Raw genomic sequence first — 15,414 nt, 5'->3', positions numbered from 1 at the left:
TACGAGTTTCCCTCCTTTAATGTTTCTCTCAACATACAATGAAGTTTGTTAAATGTGTACCAAAAACCTTTAAAGAAGGCGAGGAGTCCCACACATCAATACTTACACATGCCTCCTTTACGTGCACAATTTGCACATCTGACATTGGGGAGCAGAGACTCTGCAAAGTGGCTATCTGGCCATCTGCACACACATATGTCCAGGAATACGTGTGCAGGAATGCAACGCTGTACCTGAGCCTGGGACTCCCTTGCTGCCAGCTGAATGCTCTGTATTTATAGTTCACTACACACACACACTCATTCACACACTCATACACGCGCACACACACACAAATTACAGCAGGATCTTTCCAAGACTGTCTTCTCTGGCATTTAACCATCTCAGCTTGAGTTCCCACATTTTCTTCATGGCTAACGCTTAACAGAGCTGCCCTTACACATAACCCACTGCCAGGCAATTTCAGCAGTTTCTGGCAAGAGAAATGGACGTTCCTGAGGACAAGGCAGGTGGTGAAAGATGAACGTGTCTCACTTATTTCAAGGTGAAAAACCCCTCTAGTAACTGAAACTCCATTTGCCAAAGGTGAGCTCTGGCGACATGTTTGCCCGCTGTCAAGGTTGAATTCTTTGTTTATGCCCCGAGCGCAGCGAGCACATGTGGCAGAGTGATCCAGCCCTCCACAGCCAGCCCTGCACGCCCATGCCCTCACCTAGATGGAGGAGAGGAATCTCTCCCTCAGCACTGAGACCAGCAGCAGGGTGCCAGGGTGCTGACGGCTTTGGACGTGTTCACTTGTCCAGTACAAATGGGACTGAAGCCACCAACTCATTTCACAGAGCTCGTTAAGTAGCTACTAGACACTAAGGGTCACTAGCAACACAGACAGGATCCCAGCAAGTGATCTAGGCTCCCTGCTACACCACTTGTTTGCACCACTTCGGTGCAAGTCTGTACCACATTACTCACCTCTACTGCTCACTTTTAAAACATACGGAACAACACGTATACATGGGCAAACGCATGTGAGAGTATATCCCTCATGAATAATTAGCTTTATGCAATAATTCCATTTGCAAAGTCTGAAGAGGGAATTAATGCAGGCTATCAAGGGAGTTTGGGACAGAGAACACACTTAGAAAACAAGTATTTTTAAAGATCTCACAGTGTAAGAAGCAATGATTTCACTGTGATGGAAATTAACCGCTGGGGAATCATCCGAATGCAACAGAAGAACCATGGGAGGGAAATGTTATTTTGTTGAACGGAGTAACCATGCCGTGGGTAGCAAAGATGCTGTCATCCTTTACTGAAACCCTCATCATCCTGCAAAAACATACATCTTTTGCAGACAGGATGCTTAGGCTGGATTTTATGCATATCTCCCCTTCCTATACTTCAGATCAAAGAAACATTTAAGGCAAACTGACCGTCACCTTGAACTGGTACCTTGGGGGAAAAAAGAAGAAGGAGGACCAAAAGACAAGAAAAAACATGGCACAGAAATGCTACAGGCAAACAGATGCACCTCCACCCCAAGAGAAAATAAGTCCTTTCTAACACTCCTAATACATTCATGCAATGTTTTGCAGACATTGAAAATATTCCAAAACATAGCTCAGTGTAAACAGCAAGCTGGGTTTCCTCCTGCTCTTTAGCATTTCTCTTTGTTTACTCTCCATTTAAGGATAGAAAAAGCTTACATGTGAGCACTGCAAATGCTGTATTTTGGGGTTGATGGGGCATTTGGTAAGGGAATGATGAAATACAGACATATGTAGCCTCCAATAAAATAATATGTACTATGCCTGAGTCACCAGGGTCAAAAAAAATCAAACAAAAAAAATCCAATGTCTGCTTTATTAATACTTTGTATTCATATGTGGAAAATAATGATACCATGGTGATGGGCAGAGTATATTAAGCTTGGAGAGGCAGAGCCATGAGATAGACATTCTGGGGTGTGTCTGCTGTCACCCCACTGCCTTCTTGCTCCCAAACCCCATGCCTCAGCAGTAGAGACCCCATGGGAAACTGCCCTGGCAGTGCTTTGGGAAACGATGCCCAGCCAGGCCAGTTCACCTATCACAAGGAGAGGTGATGGTGAACCACCAGTCAAAGTGGCTCCACTCAGCCTCCGCTCAGCTCAGGAGGGCCTGGCACGTTCATTTGGTAAAAAAAAACAGCCCTTACCTTTGGCAATCAGCTCCTCCAGCTCCTGGTCGAATCCTTGGCGGTGGCATTTCCTCCAGAGGCCCATGTTGGTCGAGTTGTACTGTCTGTTGCACTCATCGACTGCGCTCATAGCAAAGATCTGCCTCCTGTTCCTTGCCAAGAGGAGTTTCCCTTCCCAGCGGTCCAACCTAGACCTGCTGGCCCTGAGAGGCAGGTTGTTGTTGGAGTTATAAATGAAGCCAGGATCATTTCTCTTGGTGGTGATGCTCTTGCACCTCTCCCTGTGCTTCCTGGCATCAGTTTCATACCAGTGGTCAGAGCAGATTGCCACGGCCAGCATGCCCAGGGCACACAGAGCTAAGGAGAGGCCAGCATACAGCAGTAACCTTCCAGCAGCCATACCTCAGCCTCACAGAAAGACCATGGGCATCTTCACAACAGGCAAAGCCCTTGAGCGTGAGGCCACGCAAAAACCTCCGGAGCAGCTGCGAGGTGTCACTTGGCAGAGACTGCCTCCAACATTCCCCGGCTCCCGTGGCTCACATCCACGCTGCGGAGGGATGCCGAGAGTGCTATGAAGTCCTGCCCTCGAGGCAGTCCTGGAGTCTCATCTGTCTCTTCTCCTCTGCAGAGGAGACCTGATGAGGAGAAACGCAGCCTTCCACCTCGGACAGGAGCAAGCCAGCACCCCACCTATACAAAGATGTCCTGCTCCCCTCACTGCCAGCACCCGAGCAATGGGGGCCGGAGGGCTATATCCCCCCTGAAGAGACCCAAAAGCTACGGCTGTTTGGTCAGTCCATTAATCTCTTTCAATCCGGCCAGCTCGGAAATCCAGAAGAGACGGCTTTCAGATCAGCGGGCTTCACCACAGCATCATCATCATCATCACAGGACCAGAAAAGTTCAACAGCTAGAGATCTCCCGTTCTCAAGCAGCCGCTGATCCCGATTTCAGGAATGGGTGGTTTGCCCTTTTTTCTTTTTTTTTTTTTTTCCCCTCGTCTTTTGTCAGCAGCTCAGCAAGAGCATCGTCGTCTTGGACGGTCGGTCGCTGGATTTGGGTTTAAAGCGGGGTGGAAGGGGAGGGAGCAAGAGGAGGAGGGGAGCAATCTGTTGTGGCGGCTGCTGCTTAAAATCGGGGCGCAGAGGTAACCTTGCCGCCTGGGGAGGGAGAGGCAGGCTCTCCCGGCTCTCTCCCTCAGCAGATTTCTCTGGCAGCCGCTGACATCTCGGCTCGGGAAACACCTCGGCTGCTCCCTGCCAGCCTCGCCATTCACTCGCCTCCTTTTGTCGCCTGTGCTGTCATCCAGGCAGCGTTCACGCCGCGATCCCCCTTCTCCCGGAGGTGATGGAGAGGTAGGGGTGAGGCGGCGGGGGCCACCGCAGCGCCGCCGGGACCGGTCACCGAGCGGGCACCCCCCTCGTTAGGCAGCACCAGCACCAGCCCTCGGCCCCAGCATCGCTTTTTTTGGTTTTGTTTATTTATTTTTCAGACACACACACCCTCGCGCCTCTCCCTTCTTTTCGACTGGTACCAGGAAAGCTTCCCCGGTCGGCGGGGCTGGGATGCGGGGTGCACAGTTTGCCTAACGCGGCGGCACGTTACCCATCTGCGAGGGGAAGGCAGGCAGGCAGGCAGGGCGACGGCCGGCTGGAGAGGTGGAAGGGGGGTCGGGGGAAAGCAAACCAAAACAAACCAGGGTGGGGGAGGGGGAGAAGGAAGGAAAGCGAAAAAAAAAAAAAAAAAAAAGGAAAAAAAAAAAAAGCCACACACCTTAAGCGGGGAGAGGGAAGCAGCCCCTAACTGTTGTCAACAGCTTTCGGTCTGCACCATTTCTCTGCCATATGGCCTGATCTCGACGTCGGAGCCGAGATTTTTAGCTCAGCAGCTTCGTACGAATCGTAGCCCCAGCATCAGCAGTTCTATGTTCAGACATATTTTTTTTTTCTCTCCTTAAATTTCCACTCCCTTTCTCTCTAATGGGAATAACTCACCCATCTTGCAGAGATCAAGTGCAACAGAAGGCGAGCTGGAGTCCCCAAGCTTTAGAAATCTCATTTCACCGTTTTTAACCCAAATAAGAGTGAATCCAATCTTCCATACACCTGGGAATCTTTCCTTGTTCAAACACCGAGCCCTGCAGCCTTGGCTAAAGCCTACAGACAGAGAATACCGAGCGCTGAGCCAAAAGCCAGTGATGTCACCCATGCAACGTGAGGCTCATTTCTTATTTCTCTAGCCTCCTTAAAGATAAACTGCACCACTTCCCAGGCAGGAGATGTTGAAGCCTTGCTTTCTTAAGAGGGGAAAATGTAAAACCTGGATTTAACTGGATGCTGCTTATTTTTGGTCACATGCCCTTTTCATTGTGTCAACCAAATCCAAGACAAGGGGAGCTGTTTCTTACTGCACCAGAAAAAAAAAAAATCCTAACCTACTACGTGACACAGAGCGTGAGCTCAAAAAAAGAGCCTGGATTCAAGATCTAGATTTTGTGTGATCAAGAAAACTGAGGCCTGCAGACTTTGAACTGTACTGTTTAAAAAGGAAATCACCACACTCATTTCCCTTGCATCAAAAAGCTCTGGATCCTGACACATCCTGGACTGTGAGTACCACAGTATCCCAGAGCTGGCAGAGGGACATAGTTCGCCCCATCCAATATTTGGCTCTCACACACCAGCGACTCCACACCATGAAGGGCAAACAACGCAGTCGCTCCTACTGCACCAAAAAAGTCCACGGCCCCATGCTTCTCCAAGGACGAGTGCCGCAAAAATCTACATCCACGCTGGATCCTACCAGCTTTTGGCCCCTGAAGCCCAAGCCGTATCATCTGAACAGAAAATAAGCTCAGCCTTTATTGCAGCCCCTGGGTTGGTGAGAGCCCTTGGCCCCAAGAGGGGATTTTGCTAGCTTTTAACCCTAGCCACACAAATTGTGCTTGCTCCGGTGGGGAGAGCAGAGGGGAGGATGTAGTAGCTCTTTCCATATCAGAAATACATACCTGGATTTTCTTGTGGCATACAGCTGCATCAGAAAAAAAAAAAATCACATGGCTGGATCCTACAGGGTTTTGCCCCCAAACTAAATTGTATCATCAAAAAAAGCAAGATGTCTCTTTCCATTTTACTTGGCAAAACCAGGTCCCAAGTCAGCTGGGATTCTCAGCTATGGAAGGGCATCTCTCCCATTAAACCATTTTTGGTTTGAAAAGTACTGTATTGTCTGACCCCCTCACGCGATTATGAAATGCGGAAAGGAAAGTCAGTCATCCAAACCATAGACATTGCGATCACCGGCATCTGCTGAAACAGCAAAATTTCAATGTTATGTTATGAATATTAATTGTATCTGGAAAGCTTTAGATAAAGTTAATTGTTTTATTGACACAAGGCACTGGTTTATTTTTTTTTAGCAGTAACTTCACTCTGTTGTTCATAATAAAGGCAAATATTTAAGGATCTACGGCTTTTTAAAAATAGTTAAGCACACACTCCTATAACTGGCGTTTTCAAGCAATTACATGTCAGTGCATAAAAAGAATTACATTTTATAGTGGGCCTGCAGCTGCCATACTTGTTGTCTGTTCAGAGATGAAATGTGGAGGTTTGTGGTCAAAAAGCTGCTGGCTCCTATGAGAAGACAGCGAACAGGTTTCCTGTATTGCGCCCACACAGAGATGAGAGTGCACCTGGATTTCTTTGTCAATTTTTAGCACCAAGTCCCAGGCTGGAGGATGAGAACAGGGAACAAGCCTAATTTTACTAAATGTGGGTTTTGGCTGATAGGATTGTTGGATTTTATATTTAAGCATGAGGGTCTGCTACATTTATTCTCTATTCAGACTGAATTGGAAAACAGAACTGTTTGCTGTCTAAACTTCCAGTTTAGACAAGGGCAAAAGTAAGGGCAAAATGGGGCATCCAGCTACTAGAGCTGGTTTTCTCATTATACTGGCCAAAGATATGTTAAGGAACAGGAAAATCATATGATGCAATAATACCTATATTTCTTTTCGAATTAAACATTAGGATTGCAGTCCGGAGAGCCAAGATTTGGTTGGACCCAGGCAGATCCCAGTGCCAGTTTTTTCCCTTACACTCCAAGGCAGTAAGAGAGTTTGGGGCAGGGGGACTTTTGTACCTGGAGAAGACAGGCTTGTTCCCTATCCTCATTCTTAAATACGGGTTTGAAAGCCAACAACTGGCATGCAGTTCCAGGTTTTATCTTTTTCTCTGAAAAGGCTTTTTTTTTTTTTTCTGCTTGCATTTGTAGCTTCATCAGATGGCAATGTATACCCTCCTGCAAGTCATCTTAAATATATAAATGTAGGAGAAAGTGTTGGATTTCAGGTGAGCTCCACTTTAACTCTTAGAATTAAACATTTCTCTCCCTCGTCATCATTATCCCCTTCTTTTCAGGAGGGGCAGGATATTGCTTGCTGCAGGCGTTAGGAACCTTTCCTCTGTCTCTTACTGGGATTATTATAGACAGCCACTTCCCAGCACAAACAGATCATTATTAAATTCTCTTCCTCCCACCCCCGCCTCACCACAGGAGAGAAAAAAAAAAAACAATCCTTGCCAATCTTCAGATGAATGTAAGCTGGGAGAAAAGCATTTGGAAAAAAAAAAAAACAAAAAAAAAACCTCCACGCATACTTGGGCACGCTATGTGGAAATGGGTCCCTACGGTGAATTAAGGGCATCTTGTAAAGGGAGGTAACACACAGGTCTTAAATGAATCAGTGAGTGAAAATGCAGTTTTAGCAAAGGATTGAAAGCTGAGGCTTTCCTTTCAAAGGTTGAGATCTCAGTGATCCAGACGGAAAGCTAAAGCACGTGGGTGCACAGGAAAAATGTCTGAAAGCATGGGACTGACAAGCAGAGCCCGGCAAGTCTGTTCAGAGCAAATTCCTTGCAACCAGCCCTGTGTGCTGCCTGCTAGACCTCACCACGGATGTTATCCTACAGATAGGGCCAATCTCCTCTCTGTTCCCTCCCAGGATTGTTTCCACTTTCCTTAGCATCCTCCAGCCACCATCGCCCATTGCCTTCCAAGGAAGCTTCAGGCACCAAGGCAAAGAGAGCGCCCACACCAAGGTACGCACAGGCGGGGTGTTGGGTTAGAAGGGAGGAAGGGCAGAGTTAACAGACAACCAATTACAATTTGCTTTTCTTCGGGTTTTTTACAGCAAAATGACCTCCACCATATTTTTCTTCTTCCTCCTTTTTTTTTTTTTTTCTTTTCAAGAAAAAGAGTTCAGTGCCATCTAGTGGGGGAGGGGATTGAGCAAGTCCATGCACTTCCCACTTCCAGGGATCTGTGCTGCTCACTCAGTTTACTCAACAGGGAGATACGATCCTCACTATTTCCCTTCTCTCTTTGTGGTTTTCATTTCCCTACGGGTGATGTTTAATTTACCTGGGCTTCAGCCCTCATTCTTTGTAACGAACCGCCTACGGAAGGCGAAGGACCTCGTACTACTGCTGTGTTACTTGGAGCAGCGCTGGCCCTGGAGGCTGTTCGTTGCTCTAATTACAGGATTTCAAATACAAGACAGTAATCAAACCAAACACAGATAGAACAAATTATAGCTACTAATATTTTTTATCATTCCAGTGCACCTTGGATACTGGTATGGGTGAATCCTCAGCATGCCAGCCTTTCTGCTAACACAGACGTAAAAGATGATGCCCGTCCCACAGAAGCATCTTACGACGAGTCCTGCAGACACTTGACCCATCAGTCAAACAGATTTTGAGGTGTTCAGGTGACTCAGAACCAAGCAGAGGCTCTATAAAGGAAGATGCGGACCATATAAAATTTTATCATCTAAAACTCAGGCATCTAAACCAGTTTTGATTTTCCTTCTATTTTTTTTATTTTAATAGAAAAAGGCATTTTTAGAGGGAAATGCCAGCCAGCTGCATAAACACAGCCTAGCCATAGACACACTCACACATGCAGAGATTAGGCAGACAGCTATGTACATACTGGTGTTTGGCTGTGCACACACCAGTATCTAGCTGGACACACCAGCGCCTAGCTGGACATCTTCTGCCCTCCCCCCTGCCAGTTCCCCAAAGGGTTTTATTTTGCTATCTCTCTAAAAAAAAAATCCTTTGGATTGCAAAGTTAAGCAAGTTAGTGAATGCCAGATTCAGGATCACCTATGCAATATTAATTTACCCCTTATGCAAACACGTTATGATACAATCTTTAATTACATGATTTTTGTTTCCATGGGTCTCCTGCCTTTTTCAGTGCAAAGGATGGATGTTGCTCACTTAATGAACGCTATTCAAATTTTCTCCTATCCTTATCATCCAATGTCTGGTGCATGTACTATTTACTGCAGAGCATCCAGATCTTGCATTGAATACAGAATGATTAATTTCCTCATGGGCTTTTCTATAGTGGTGTTCTCATTGTAGTGTTTGAGGGCTTGTTTTTTTTTTTCACAAACTTCAATGAATTTATCTTCACAGCTCCCTGCTGAGGAACAGAGATAAAAGCCAATATTTTCAAACATGTCAGTGTATTCTGGGTGCTCAATTAAAGCAGCTTAGAACCAAAAGAGTGCTTAGCACTTTCCTTCCTCAGAGAACAGCCCCCAGTCACCTTGGCTGTAGACAGTGGGCAGTATTTCTACAAATTAGCGCATGAGTGACTGAATGCGCATATAAAGAAAATGAGGACCACATGGACAGCAGTTGAGAAGAAAGTAATTTATCTGAGTCACTCAGCTTCATAATAGCAGCCCAAAGGGTGAAATAAAATCCAATTTTCAATTTCAATTCAATGGCCTTAACTGTGTGACCATGATTTTTTCCTACCTGTATTTCTCTGCTAGGCTCACTGCACAGCCTCCAAACTCTTCACCAAACAGCTGCCATGTCAGGACTGCAGAGTTCTATTTCATCTGTCATCTACCACAAATGGAAGCAGAGTTTGAGTAGAAAGTAGGATCTGGTCATGCATCTTAACTTCATGAACACCAGACACAAGTGAATGGCAATTCATGGGCAATTTTTATTCTGATGTTTTCTTAAGAGTGTTGATTTAGTGACCTGAAATTGGGACAAGCATGAGAAGTACGCATGAGCTGAGACAGAATTAATCAGGGGGTCAGGAGCTGAATGGAGTGTAGCATCAAAAGAACAGATTTGTTTGGGGAGGAAGCAAAATAAATTGCTGGGCAGAAAGCAGGAAGACATGTAGGTGAGCAGTCCTATATCATCTTTTTCAATACAGCTGAGGGAATGGCCAACACTAAATTGCCTCACACAGAGACAGGGTAAAGACAGTACTCAACTAAAAAGAACCACAGTACAATGTTGGTTTTCCAAAGACAAAACAAAACAAAACAAAAAAAATCACTGGGGGGCTTTCCACTAAAATTGCTTCCTCCTGTGAAAACTTACTCTTTATTCTTTAGCTGTCAGCTGTCAAAACCATGTCACTGTTAACAACCCACAGCTACACTGTGGACACAGCTAACTATGTATGATAACCACTGCATCTCATCAGAACATCTCCAAGAATATTTCTAAGCTCAGCCAAAACAAAGATAAACATTTTTAAAGTAAATTATAAACTTTCCCCCAAACTGCCCAACGCAAACACGGACATCATGCTTGGAAAATGTCAACTCAAGCACTTAAAGTTTAGCAAAGCTACAAGTTACTGAAAACAAGGTCTGGTAGGCAAAAGTAGTTAACTGAAGACATTATCCCTGCATCACCTCCACACAGACTGAGTGTTCATGGGCACTGTGGTAAGCTGCAGAATACCTTGGAAGCTATCACTCCACCTTTAAAGGTGTTGACATGAGTTTTAGCTTTTTCAGCCAGGCGGTAGAATCTAAATGTAGATCATGCTACATTTAACATGTACCACACTCACAGCTGAGCACTAAAGTGATTCAGGAAATTCAGCCTTGTCCCTGTCTCTGTTGAGTCCTGAGTAAACACTCAAGCCCTTTTGATAGCAGAGGAGCATCAAGAAAAGATCTAAGAAAAAGAAAAGACCTAAGTTGCACACATGTAAGTCTCTGTTGAAAGAGATGGTTCTACTGGGCTAGGAGACAACTCAACCAAAGCAGACAGGCAATCTTTAGCCCTCAGGGCTCCTTCAAGTTCATCTACCTACAACAGAAAACACATCTTGGCCCTTGCTTTTGCAAGCAGAGATTCAGCTTCATTCTGGTGCACTCTGTGATCACAGCAGTCACTCTTTTAAGCGTTCTGCTTATTGTCTTGCCAAATTGGTAGTCAACATCTTCATATTCTAAAGCTTCTTCTCCTCTGAGTTGGACTAGGTTTCACATGAACGCTCTCCCAGAGACCTGCTTCCCCAAATGCCTTGCTATGAGGACTATAGTTTCCCCCTGTGCTGCCCCTAGTTTACCCTATGGATACTTCAAGCCCAGCCTCCTACCCTAAATCCTGCTGCAGGAAAAACCCATTGCCTGCTGCAGTGATGAAGGTGACATTGCTCTGAATGCAGGAGTGACATAGCAAGGTTACTTGCTGCCTAAAGCCAGCTACAAAAGGAAGATGGCTCTCCGACATCACGATCATTGGGCCCAGCTGAAAACAGGAGATATTGCTTCTCATTAAAATTCATAGATCTTGCGACTTTTATAGAAATAGCAAGAAGAATCCAGGATGGCAGGAATGAGATATTAGGGCCAAAGAGTACTGACTCAGAGCAAAAACTCAGGCTTCTGGCTGCCAACAATAAGCATACTTGGTAAGAAGTGACTTTTATTCTTAAAGCCACAACTAGCACATTGATCTTCAGTATATTAAAGCCTGAATAACTCTGATTTTGCTGTAGTGCATCAATATTTAGTTCATATGGGCAGTCTAATACGAAGGTGCATCTGCGGTACTGTTAGTTTTCTTGACGTGGCAAGTCACATTGTACAACCTTCCCTAAGCTTCTGACAGATTTCAGAACCCACTGTTCATTCCCAGAGAGATTTCTGGACAGGGGTTCTATAAACAGTGTTTTGTGAACAACACCACTGAAAGACAGAGCCACAGTCTTTGTGGACTGATAACACGGTCTTTGGTAATGAGTGTTTCACATCTGTGATTGGCTCCCAGCTGCCAATTCTATTTGGTGCTTCTTTTAGTCACAAAAGAACAAAGATTAGTTAAAAATCAGAATTCATAGACCATAAGAAATTATCACAGAAGGGACTGGAAAGAAAACCAGTAAGCAAAATAAAAAATAGCACCTGCTTAGAAAAACTATATTCTCTGAAAGCACTCCTCCATTTTGGAACATGACTCAGAAGACCTCAATCTTCATGTATTTCATCTGGTTATGAAGTCCTAGCAGAGTAGAATCATTTAATTATTTTTTTTTAAAAAGGAACAAAAGGTATATACATGCACATTGTGTGTCTCTGTAAAAGCAGTTGACATCTAGGATGACAACTCTCTCTTTAGGCATAAGTATGCTGCAATCTTCAACAGTTTTGCATTTACCACTCTTCGTTTATTATCACCAACAATATTTGCATGAAAATAAAGTATTTCATTCTTTCAAGTTAATTCATTCATGCAGTTCATATCCTCACCTGAAACTTCAGTACTGTGATATCAGAATCGGTTGTTGAGGAATCGATTAGATCACAAAGAGAATGCAGCAGGAAGAGATGAATGCCTAAGCAAAAAGACCTAGTTCCCATGCAATTGCCATTGGTTTGTTAGTCTTAACAAAGAATAAAGGAAAGAGGAGGAAAGAAAATCTACACATTTCAGCAGAATTGCTACCAGTGCTCATTTTCTAAGAGACAGCAGCAGCTCCTTAATTCTTCTTCTGTCAACACTGAGCTGAAATCACAACAGCAGTTAGTTTCACATGCCATTGTTATTTTTCATTGAAAATCACAAGCCAATATATTATACCACTAAATCTAATACACAAAATGAAGCACTTACAGAAACCTACAGCTCGATGTCTCTCCTCAGAAGAGAGACATCTTCTTTCAGAAACTGGGCAACTCGAAGTGCTTTACAGCAACAACGTGGGTGCTTACAGTGCAGTGAATGGATGCAAACTCTGTAGGTAGGATGTGTTTGAGGGAAACACCTGTTTGGAGTGTCCAGCCAGGTCAGTGAGTCACTTTCCTCCCCACATATCTGACTCAGGGCCAGAGTGATCTCTGCAGTCCTGTATTCAAGAGGAGTTATGGTTGGAGACCCCACACAGCAGCTGACCATTTGCCAGTAACTTGCATGCTGGCAGCACCAGCTGCATTGTGGAGACCTTGTGGAAAGCTCTGTTCTGCAGGCACAGGCTTTGCTGCCATTTTTAGAAATCCTGTTCGGAGCAGAACTGACCCATTACTGGGGCAGACTGGGGCCACTCCAGCCAGGCTGGACACAGCTGGATTTTGAAGCTCAGCAGCAATTAGCTTCTTGTCTGTTTAACTGATGGAAGAAGAGCACTCCAAGGCATCTCCAGCACTTCCTGGAAGCTCTGTCATAATGGCTCAGCAGGAGGACAGCTCTAAGACTATGGCAACAAACTTTGCTTTGAATGCTGTGTTAGCACGGAATACCACAGGGCTGTTCACAGAGCAGGATTGAGCCTCAATCACTTAGGACAAGCAACTGACAACAAAAGGTCTTAACACCTCCAGAGAGTAGTTTGTGGAGACTCCCCACCACAGCAGGGCAAAATGAGGAGTTTGATATGCTTTTGACAATTATTTGGGGTGTTCAGTCATCTGCAACATAGTCATTATGGCTCATTCTCTGAAGTCTCAGATTACTGAGAAGTTCTGTGCCATGAAAGGCAGGCATTTATTCACCTTTGCTGTAAAGGCCTCAAGTAAGTACCCACCAAACAAGAAACAAGGGAGAGCACTAAGGCTGAATGACTGTGCTCTGATTGCACAACAAGTTTAATTAAAGAGACTGGCCTGCAAGAAACTAATTCTCTTGATTGCTTCCAGAGAAATGAACTAAGGAACAAAATTTCCCAAGGACAGAAATGGAAAAAAGGAAATTCAGGACTCATAGCAATAAAATCTGAAGAAGGAATTTTTCACAGGGAAAAGAGAACAGATGGCCAGAGAGCATGTGCAGGAGCAGGGCTCGTTCAGCCTGGGTACTGTCAAGGTCAGAGAGAATGAGCTGAATAAAAAAAAAAAAAAACATTTGCAGCTAAAAAGACAAGCACAAGCTGCAAGAGGAAAGATCCCCAAATACTCCCCAAAACCTGCTCACCCGCAGGCTGAAGAAACTGAGGCTGGGAAGTGCATGCAAGGTTGGTTGTGTTTCTCTAGACAGGCAAATTCTGAAGCAAAGAGCAATGTTGGTTACCAATGCTGTGTAAGGTCGCTGCATGTATCTTGGGACTACCCTGACATTATAAACAGCAGCTTCATGTCACACCCAGGACTGAAACATTCAGACCAAAGTAAAACTGAAGAACTAGCTGCTTCCATGGCTATGCTTCCAAAAGACTAGGGAAGGAGGAAAGGTTGATCAATGATGTTTACATCTACAAAGACTGCTACTGAAATGACTGGGAGTCCAGATAGATCTTGCAAAACCTGCTGACTTGCAAAAGGAGTCAGTCAGAGAGCAGGTATTTCAAGTGCTCCCAAAGATCTAATGATGTATCCTGCAGTCAGCATTGGTAGAGATACCCTAAGACAAGAAGAGATCTAAACCAGGAAAATATGGGAGAGAAATCTCCATTGGAATGCACCATAGAGGTCAACAGGGATATACAATGTCAAAGTCTGCTGAAACTCAGGGAAGCCAACAGCTCACAAACCCAAGAGGTCTAGATCCAGACAGCATCCTGACAAGAGTTCAGCAGGCAGAAACAGAAATGCAAACTCAAACGGACCCGACTAATCTCCTTGGATTTTCTGTTTAAGAGATTGACAACTTCCTGAAAATTTTCTTGCTGGAATATTTTTATTCACTGTTCATTTTTACACTTGGTCAAACAGAGTTAGAGATTGACAGCTGTTTTTACCCCATTTGAAAATCTTGGTTGATATCCTTTCAGATGAGTTCTGCAAAGAAAGATGGAAAAGAAACTACAAGAGCTTTTATCAGCAGTGCGCAAGATTACTCCATTATTTCTTCTCTTTTCAGCTGATTCCATCATTTTAATATTTTTCCTTTTTTTTCTATCCCCCTGCAATACTTTGTTCCAGCCAAGAAAAAAATGCGTCTTTTGTTACTATTGCCTTTTAAAGTTTTATGTGCGTGTTGTTGGTAAAGTAACAGTAATATTTTACTTCTATAGTATGTTTTTCACTAGGGGAAGCTGAAGCACTTTCTAAGAAACAGTTATTACACACAACCCATTTCTGAAGCAGACATTATTATCCCCAGTTTACAGAGGGATGAAATGGCAGATAGGTTAATTAACTTGCTTAAGGTCATCCAGTGAGTTAGTAATGGAGCTGCAAAAAACCAAGATTCAACAATTCTCATTCCCAGTCCCTTGATCTAACCACTAAGAAATATTCCTTCTCTTCAGTCTTAAGTACTTCATTTAAATCTATCACTGATCATTTATTCTGACATATTGTTGAAGTACAAATTAGTCAGTCTAAATGACAATCATATAGATGTGTGGAGACCTACAGCATCCTCCCCTCACTTGCCTGTTCAGCTTCATGCACCCCCTGCTATGCTGAACAGCTCGTCTGCCATTAAAAATGGACATGATACAACTCTTCTGGAGAACTGTCAATACCATTTCAGGCATCAGTCTGAGGGCACCGCGAGAGAGACGAAGTGCACTTGCTCTCTTTCCCCAGGAGGCAAGAAGACTCTCTCAACAGCCCGGCTCTCTGGGAAAGCAATAAGCTCAAGATGCCAACTGGCTTTGAAAAATAATTTCTATTTTTCTTTTATGCTGCATCTCCCTCCCAAGTGTTTCCAGTGTTAGATAGCTGGAGCGGCAGTGTTTAATAGCTGCAGCTTTGTAGATTTCACTCTGTAGCATTAGTTTGATGACTTACTTTAAAGTCAAAATATCCTTCAAATGCCCACCCAAAGTCTGTCAGTCTCTTAATAAAACACATTCTCTCCAGAGGGACTTGCACTGCTAGACATCTCCATGCTTCAGTGTGAATCGCCGTGCAACAAAATACAATTGAAGTTCACCAATTAATCACGATCACATAAAAAATTAATAACAAATGTATTCCAAACACAGATGTAGCAAATGCAGTTTTAC

The 15,414-nt window shown here is 44.3% G+C and overlaps 1 protein-coding gene across 1 annotated transcript in view; it reads right to left on the bottom strand.

Moving 5' to 3' along the window:
• Nucleotides 1–2,754, bottom strand: part of LOC104476507 (transmembrane protein 178B-like) — a 135,948-nt gene extending 133,194 nt beyond the window's left edge. The window contains exon 1 of the mRNA XM_086762556.1: nt 2,194–2,754. Within this exon, the coding sequence (XP_086618682.1) occupies nt 2,194–2,575 (382 nt within the window). The 5' untranslated portion in view covers nt 2,576–2,754. The remainder of the gene's footprint in view (nt 1–2,193) is intronic.
• Between the last annotated feature and the right edge of the window lie 12,660 nt (nt 2,755–15,414).

Source organism: Chlamydotis macqueenii, chromosome 1, assembly GCF_036417535.1.
Source record: "Chlamydotis macqueenii isolate bChlMac1 chromosome 1, bChlMac1.mat, whole genome shotgun sequence".
In the NCBI taxonomy this organism is placed as follows: domain Eukaryota; kingdom Metazoa; phylum Chordata; class Aves; order Otidiformes; family Otididae; genus Chlamydotis; species Chlamydotis macqueenii.
This window is presented reverse-complemented; position numbering and strand designations above follow the sequence as displayed.